The 8,281-nt window shown below is 41.8% G+C and overlaps 1 protein-coding gene across 9 annotated transcripts in view; it reads left to right on the plus strand.

Moving 5' to 3' along the window:
- The window catches only part of mef2aa (myocyte enhancer factor 2aa), a 76,816-nt gene extending 70,905 nt beyond the window's left edge, over positions 1–5,911 (plus strand). For 8 of the 9 annotated variants that reach the window (XM_052060485.1, XM_052060487.1, XM_052060484.1 and 5 more), the window contains 3 exons: positions 2,390–2,519; positions 2,626–2,749; positions 3,418–5,911. In XM_052060485.1, the coding sequence (XP_051916445.1) occupies positions 2,390–2,519; positions 2,626–2,749; positions 3,418–3,787 (624 nt within the window). In that variant the 3' untranslated portion in view covers positions 3,788–5,911. The remainder of the gene's footprint in view (positions 1–2,389; positions 2,520–2,625; positions 2,750–3,417) is intronic. The other variant, XM_052060488.1, reaches the window with a different exon arrangement.
- The last annotated feature ends 2,370 nt before the right edge of the window (positions 5,912–8,281 follow it).

Consider the following 8,281-nt stretch of genomic DNA (forward strand, 5'->3'; position numbering starts at 1 on the left):
AATTGGAAGTAGGCACAGTACAGTGAAAAGTAGAAGTAGCATTTGCTCAAATAGAGTTCAACGGTGTCTATTTAGTCATCTTCAGAAAGTGCCTGGCACTGATTTGAAGATGTCTTATTTCAGAGGAGGTTTTAATTTACATAAATGCTAGAAGGGTGTAGCGCAGTTGTGGGTGGAACTTTCTGTTCCCTACTTATGTTTTCACACATCACTTTATGGAATGGATTCCAGTATCGCTGATGCATTGGGTAACATAATTTTAGTTGACATCAACAGTTCTGAAACACATTTTCAAATCTGTTTCTTATTACTTGATGGCTTATATACACTTGATTATACGTTCGCATGAAATGTAAAGGGCCAATTTTTAAAGTGATTTGAATGAAGCATCTTCAAAGTTTTGCCGCAGGGGGTATAAGGAAGACGCCATATTGTTATAAATGAAGGGTCACCAACGTGGCACCTGTAGCCCCCAAAGCACCAAAGCAGTAGCTCGCAGGTCCACTCTAAAGACGACTCATCTTTGATGGAACGCTGCGATTTATTTATTTATTTATTTATTTATTTGCGTGTTTGTTTGTTTTTTTTAGAAATGTTGCAGATATCAACATTTGCTTGCTAACTAACACGAACAGATTTGTGGAATTAAAGCATTGTGTATGATAGGTATGTTCCTTCATTTTTGATAAATCATTAATATCATTGTTCTCACAAATGAACCTCATTATGATTACTAATAACATAAATCCGAGAACATTTGTTATTTCAGAAGTGCGGATAACGAGTATAAATTGGTCTCTGAAGGTAGAAGCACCGATTTGAACATTTCCACGACGGTAGCTAATGCATAGCCGTGAAGGAATATTAGCTGGAACACTTGGTGTGCTCTCCTGTTGCAATCTGTGCTGTCGCTTGTCTTCTTTGTTGCGGGCCTCGATAACAACTTTGCAACTTTTACACCCTCGCAAGCCATTCACACGTCGCTCCGTTGTTGTGGCCACGCGTGTGAAGTCAAGGCACATCACATCTGGCGCTTTTTGCTTCGCTTAGCGTCGTAACAGACAAAACGACTGCTGCTGCACTTTTGTCAATTGATGCGTCAAGTGGCTGATTGGAGATGTTTTTGTTGAAGCAGGGTACACACATTTTCAAAATCTAAACCTTTTTTTTAAGTGAGAGTCATATGACCAGGAGAAACTAAATTTGCCTCTGTGTTGGCTTAGTAGTCTGACATATTGCTGCACATACCAGACCATATTTCCACACACAATCACCGGTGTCCTCCTGCAAGCAAAAAGTATGTCGTAGTACTAGGAATTTAACTCACAGAAGACTTTTGAGGAATATTTTCCTCCCAAAATGCAATCAACAAGAATACCGAATGAGACAAGCGTAGAGGTAATCAAATATGGGTGCGCCACCGTTTTGTCAGCCTTTTAAGCCTCCTGTTATGTTTGTTTCTTTGGTACACCAAACCTATACGTGGGTCGCTCTGCCACTGCATGTTTAGTTATAAATCTTGAAAATAGTTATTTTAAAATGGTGGTTTAGTAAATACTTCGAAATCGGACATCTGTCTTTTCTATCGTTGTTAGGAACGGGTGAAAATGCTCAAAATCAAAGCGTGTGTACTCTGCATTAGTGCCATTGAGGAAAGAAGCCATTTTGTCTTTGCCCGTTTCGGCTTTTTGGCTGGTGAAAATCACCTCAGCCTGTTCACTTGGCTCCTCCGCATTCATGTCGGCCACTCCACGCTTGCACTTCTATGTGCGCTTTTGTGTAGCATTTCCTGAACAACACTATTATTGTTACTTTTTTCATCAGGAAGATAAAGTGACACCATCCCGAATGAGGTCATTGTGTCAGATACATGTTGAAGTCATCTGGCCTCAGAGTGCTGGAACAATGCGAGGAAGCTGTCAGCATGATGATGATGACGATGATAACACGATGGCAGTCGCACACATGTTTGTTACATTACGTGGGCCATCATGTCTGCTATTTATTCTTGCCGTATGGCTGCAGTATGCTGTGTTTGGTGCGGATGACGCAACACTGCATTAAAATACAGCCTCGGTTGTATATTATTCTCTACTATTAAATTCATAAGCGTCCCTTGGCTATAGCACTTCAACGCCTGACATTTTAAACACAAAAAGTGGGGTGACTATTTACGTTGGATCAAGTAGGAGCCAAAAGAGAGCAAACCAGAGATCGATAGCACCCCCGCGTGGTCGTAACTGTTGTTACATCAATTGAGAGTCCTCCATGATCCGAGCTGCTAGTCCTCACGAGGGTCGTGGGACTATATCCCAGCTGTCTTAGGGCAGCAGGCGGGGTGCTACTGTGCTACACTCTACTAATATTTTTGTTGTTTTTCTCTTTGCAGAACACCCAAAGGATAAGCAGCTCCCAGTCAACTCAGCCACTGGCCACTCCAGTGGTATCTGTTACCACACCCAGCTTACCTCCACAAGGCCTAGTTTACTCAGGCATGCCCACTTCCTACAACCCTGCTGGTAAGCCTGCCCCTCCCCCCACGAAAGTCTCACTTTGACTTTGCTAGACGGCCTATCTTTTGCCATCACGACTAAGGCGTTTCTTCTTGTGTTGTTGTTTTTGCAGAGTATTCCCTGAGCAGTGCAGAGCTCTCCTCCCTGCAGGGTTTCAGTTCCCCCGGGCTCTCACTGGGCTCCATGTCAGCATGGCAACAGCATCAACTGGGCCAAGCGGCACTTAATTCTTTGGTGTGAGTAACACTCTACCCAACAAAGAAGACACGCTCGTCAGATGGCAGCGTACAAAACAAGACCGGCATTTGAGACGACTTTTGCATATTTATCGAGCAAAATAAGATAAAATCTCAAATTCTATGAGCAATTACCATTCAAATTACGGAGTCCAACTGTTTTTTTTGGGGGGGGGAAACTGGTCAATTTCTTTGCGGGTTTTGGGGGGTTAGAATAAACTGTGACAACATCGTTTAAAAACAGAAGTACAGGTGACAAATTAAAATTTGTTATTTCGTAATAGTCCACCAGATAGTGCCATTTCCCCCCTCAGTCAAAGCCTGCTGGAATATTGTACACCTCCGACTGGTTCCTTCAAGTTGTATGTCCCTATTAAAAGTCCATAGTCATGGATGTTCTAAACTCAATAATCAAGTGACCCACTTTGTGAGTGTTTCGCGTCACTGCTTGCGAGCATAATTTGAGTTCTGAGATAAGCGGCCGCTTGTGTTTACACCCTGAAGTGAATTTTAAAAAAAACCCAAACAAACTAGTAATTAAAGTGCTGTAATGCACGTGGGCAGGGAGAGCCAGAGTTGCCAATGCACTTTGAGATATGTATTCCTCTTGTTCTAAACAAGTTGTAAAAGTTGACCAGTGCATGTTGTTAACATGTTGCCCCTCCTAGCAGCGGCGGAGGGCACCTACCTCAAGGCTCCAACCTCTCTATCAGCACGAGCCAGAGCATCAACATTAAGTCGGAACCCATCTCGCCACCGCGAGAGCGCGTCACCCCCTCCGGCTTTCCACCCCAGCATCATCCGCCGCCGCCGCACCCTCAACAGCAGCAGCAGCAGGGCCCCGGCCGGCAACAGGAGGGTCTGGGACGCTCACCCGCCGACAGCCTCAGCTCCTCCTGTAGCTCCTACGACGGCAGCGACCGCGAGGACCACAGGGCGGACTTCCACTCACCCCTCAGCATGGGCAGAGCGCCGGCGACCGGCGACAGGGAAAGCCCCTCGGTCAAGCGCCTGCGCATGGACTCCTGGGTGACATAGAACCGCCGGCAGGTGTGAAGCAGGCAAGCGCAAAGGGTCCTTCTCGCGAATGATATCATAATTCAACAAGCCCGGGTTCAGTTTGTCAATGAAAGCAGGTACTGACTGTCAGGCAGGAACAGAGAGGCGTTCAGAGACAAACACGTTACAATAGATTGTTTGTAGCCATCTGACAATTATATTATGTAGTTGCTGTTGCGCTGTTGTGCTCGCAAACAATCAGAGCAGGCTGAGGGCCATGTTTTTTTTTTTTTTAAGAATCGTGATGTAAACACACATGTCGTTATGTCAAGTGGCCTCTAATTTATTGATGTTGAGAATGTGGACTGGAGGGAGAATATCAAATGAAGGAATCGGTTGCAAAAACAGTGTCATGTCCATGTTGCTGTTTAGGGGACAAATCATGGGAAACAGACTTTTGAATTGCTTGAGCAGTAATCCCCCCACGCCATTCGCAGAGCGAAGGCACGATCCCTGAAAAAAGAAAACCTCAAATTTTTTTGTGAGAGTAACCATATTAATAGTTTAAAATGTAGATATACTACGACTATGAAACTATGATCCAAAACCTTTTCATGTTACTTCAAGCACATCTTAAAACATTACCCTTACAAAGAAAGTGCTTGGAATGGATTTGGTTTAAAAAAAAAATAGAAGTCTACATGCATGTGCATCAAAGACTCTCCGTAATTGACATCAACAACCCAGGCTAAATTCACCTTCCCGGCATACAACGCTTACTGTTAACATCAACATAGTTCAATGTTACCAATTCTAATTTAGACACAGGGCCTCTTCGGAAAGTCAAACGTCAGAACCTTTAAACCTGAAGCTTTGTGAAAATGCTCATAGTTCAAGATGAAATAGAAAGATTTTGTAAACTGTGGGCTCAACAAGTAACCACTCCCTAAAGCTGTTCTTGCTTCCTGGCACAGTAGAAGGGGCCGGAATAAGAAGTTGCTCATTTGCATAAAATAAGACGGCCCATGCAAACGAAGCTCAAAAATGAAAAATATGAAAGTTTACTGTTATTCTTGATCCTTGAGGTGGAAAAAATACATACGATGACTCCTTTAAAGTTAAGAGGAGCAAATTGGGAGGCCAAGCGAGCAATGAAGTTCACCTTGCCCAATCGTCATCACAAATCAAAGCTCGTCTTTTGCCTTTCTGTCACACTCAAATTTGTTGAACGTGTCAAGACATTTCCAATTGAAAGCCTTTTTTTCTGTACAATTGTGTTGAGCCCAAACCTTTGCCTTTGTTGTGTAAGTAGTCACTTTACGAATGGTTTTCACCAGAGTGTAGTCCAAAAAGGAGAAAAAAAACGTGTATATTTTTATGGATGAACACCAAATTTACTGCAGCATGCAACCTAAAAGGAGATCACGTGCTGCTCCGAATTTGACTTCTGGCCTATGAGATTTTACATTGTCATAATTGCTTCAACCACACATTGACTCATCATCCAAAGCAGTGTTTACTAATTTTTCAATTAAGCCAAGGCACATATTTTACTTTACTTAAATGCCCCGAAAGCTATATAAACAGAAGTAATTATGACTGTACTTTACAACAACAAGTCAGATACACAGGTTAATGGTATTTTTCTGCCATCCAGTGGAGGAGAATTTAATTGCTCTGCCTGTCACGAGATGTCTCCAAAGATTTGTTTTAATATTTGGATTGATCCATTCAAGTTAAATTTCATAATTACCCCCCGTGGCTCTAATGTTACAACAAATGGTTCCCTTGCCACAGCCTCGACTCGTCACCCCTTCTCCCCTCCCCCCTCTGCACACTCAGCATCGCCATCCTAAACAAATGAGGCACTCTCCAGAGGTGTCGCTGTGCATTGGCCGTGCGCTTCTCACTTTCCGCTGTTCCGTCAGTCCTCCGTACACCCTCGCACCCCCCACCCCCGCAGTAATCTATGCAATTTTTAAGCTCACACGCCACATATGATCCACAGATAACATGATGTCAAAGCGTAAGGAGAACCCACAGGTAGACTGTTAGCGTCGTCAGTGCCACCGATGCATGAATTGATTGATTGAATTGAATACACAGTTACACACACGCCCACGTAATGCTATAGTGGAACCTCCAAAGGTCAGCACAAGTCACCGTTTTTTTTTTTTTTTAAAGCCAATGAAAAAGCAAAAGGCAGTAGTGGGGGAAATGGAATGTGTCAGACTCATTTTCATTGCTCTCGTTTTTTCAGTGTTAACCTATTTTTTTGTGTGACTACCCTATGGCACCATTGTCATCCAAATTTTGCGGATCCTTTTACACACCTGGGTGATCAGCAATTTGTCACAACATTGATGGCAAATTACTTGACACGTTATTTACATTGTGAAGCATATTCTGACAAGTTATTTAAATTTTGAAGCATATTCTTGTGGCATTATTTTGTTCAAATTTCTAAATTTGCCACTTTTTTGGGGTGGGGGGTGTTGGAGGTTCCATCGTATTCTTTAGATCAGGGATGGAGAATCTTTGCCATATATATATATGTATATATATATATGTATATATATATGTATATATATGTATATATATGTATATATATATATATGTATATGTATATATATATATATGTATTATATGGGCGGCCCGGTAGTCCAGTGGTTAGCACGTCGGCTTCACAGTGCAGTGGTACCGGGTTCGATTCCAGCTCCGGCCTCCCTGTGTGGAGTTTGCATGTTCTCCCCGGGCCTGTGTGGGTTTTCTCCGGGTGCTCCGGTTTCCTCCCACATTCCAAAAATATGCATGGCAGGCTGATTGAACACTCTAAATTGTCCCTAGGTGTGAGTGTGTGCGTGGATGGTTGTTTGACTATGTGTGCCCTGCAATTGGCTGGCAACCGATTCAGGGTGTCCCCCGCCTACTGCCCGGAGACGGCTGGGATGGGCTCCAGCACCCCCCGCGACACTAGTGAGGATCAAGCGGTACGGAAGATGAATGAATATATATATATGAGAATCATGCAGTTCTAAAATCAAAATCAGAAATGAGTTGAACTTTGCCGGGTTTTTTTTCTTAAGTTTTTTAATTTTCCATGCAAATTACCACCTCAAAAAGATGAGATCAGGTTTATCCCAATATATATATATATTTAATATTTGAATCCACTGCACCATGGAGTTTGAAATATTAACACCACACTTACATATCGGGAATTAAAAAACAACAGCAACTTAATAATAAATGCATTGTTCACAGAAGATGAATAAAAAATATACCCAAATAAATATTCTGAATCAAAAAATATTTAAAGATGCAATGCAGATGTAACCGATTCAGGGTGTCCCCCGCCTACTGCCCGAAGCCTACTTACGATAGGCTCCAGCACCCCCGCGACCCTAGTGAGGATCAAGCGGCTCGGAAGATGAATGAATGAATGAATGAATGAATGAATGAATGAATGAATGCAGATGTATTGAACTAAGTTAAATACAACTGAATTGTACTTGGGCCACGAGAGGGAGCCCACATACCACTCATGACAGGTGTATGGACCACGCTTTGAAAGTTTAAGGCATTTTAGTCAAGTTTTGGACATGTTGAGGTCTCCCAAATGGCGATTTCCATGCCAACTGTCATTACAAGCCCCGAAAACCATTTTACCCAGAAATGCTCAAAATGCCCATCCCGAAATGCATTAAATTGTAGTCAGTAGTTTCCAGTTGCATCTTTAAACAGTACATAGCAGGCAAAACAAGCAATAACGGAGCGACTCCCGACATAACAGCACACATCTTTTAGTACTTCATGCTGTTTTACTCTTATCAGGGAATTTTCTAATATCAATATGCACATGTAGGAAATGCCTTATCCCAAAGAAATACGACACCACTCGGTAAAAAAAAAATCACACCTCACATGAAGAAGAAAAAGCGCTAGGCCAATACACAGTGATGCACTCTTTTCCTCCCGACTGGATGACGAATGTGAAAGGAATCACACTTTGCTTTGCTTGCTGGCTTTTGTATACCTATATAAATATATATTCAAAAAAAACAACAAAAAAACAAGTGTGTGTGTTTGCTCAGTGTTTGTAGTCTCAATTAGTTGACTTATTCAGTAAAAAAAAAAGCTGTTTTTTCGGTTTGACTACTCAAACCGTTTTGGCGGCACAAGCTGGACTTTGTTGCCAACAATGAAGTTAGTTGTTCTTTTTCCCACCTAAAAAAAAGAAAACAAATGTTAAGTTAAAGTGTGTTTTATTTTCATCCTTTTCATGAGGAAAAAAATATTCAAGTGAAGTTTTTATTGAGCAATTGAAATACTATGCTATTAGATATTTGTTGTACAAACTTTGTATTTTCAGAGAAGTACAAATATTGGCTTTTAATGTGTCATTTAGGTTATATCTTTCTCTTTCTATGTATATACAGTACATACAGTATACATGTATATATATATAAAAAAAAGACAAAACACTGATATGGCATTTGTTCTCTTGTTGTGAAGACACACACACACACACAC

This window comes from Hippocampus zosterae, chromosome 3, assembly GCF_025434085.1.
Source record: "Hippocampus zosterae strain Florida chromosome 3, ASM2543408v3, whole genome shotgun sequence".
NCBI classification, from domain to species: Eukaryota; Metazoa; Chordata; class Actinopteri; order Syngnathiformes; family Syngnathidae; genus Hippocampus; species Hippocampus zosterae.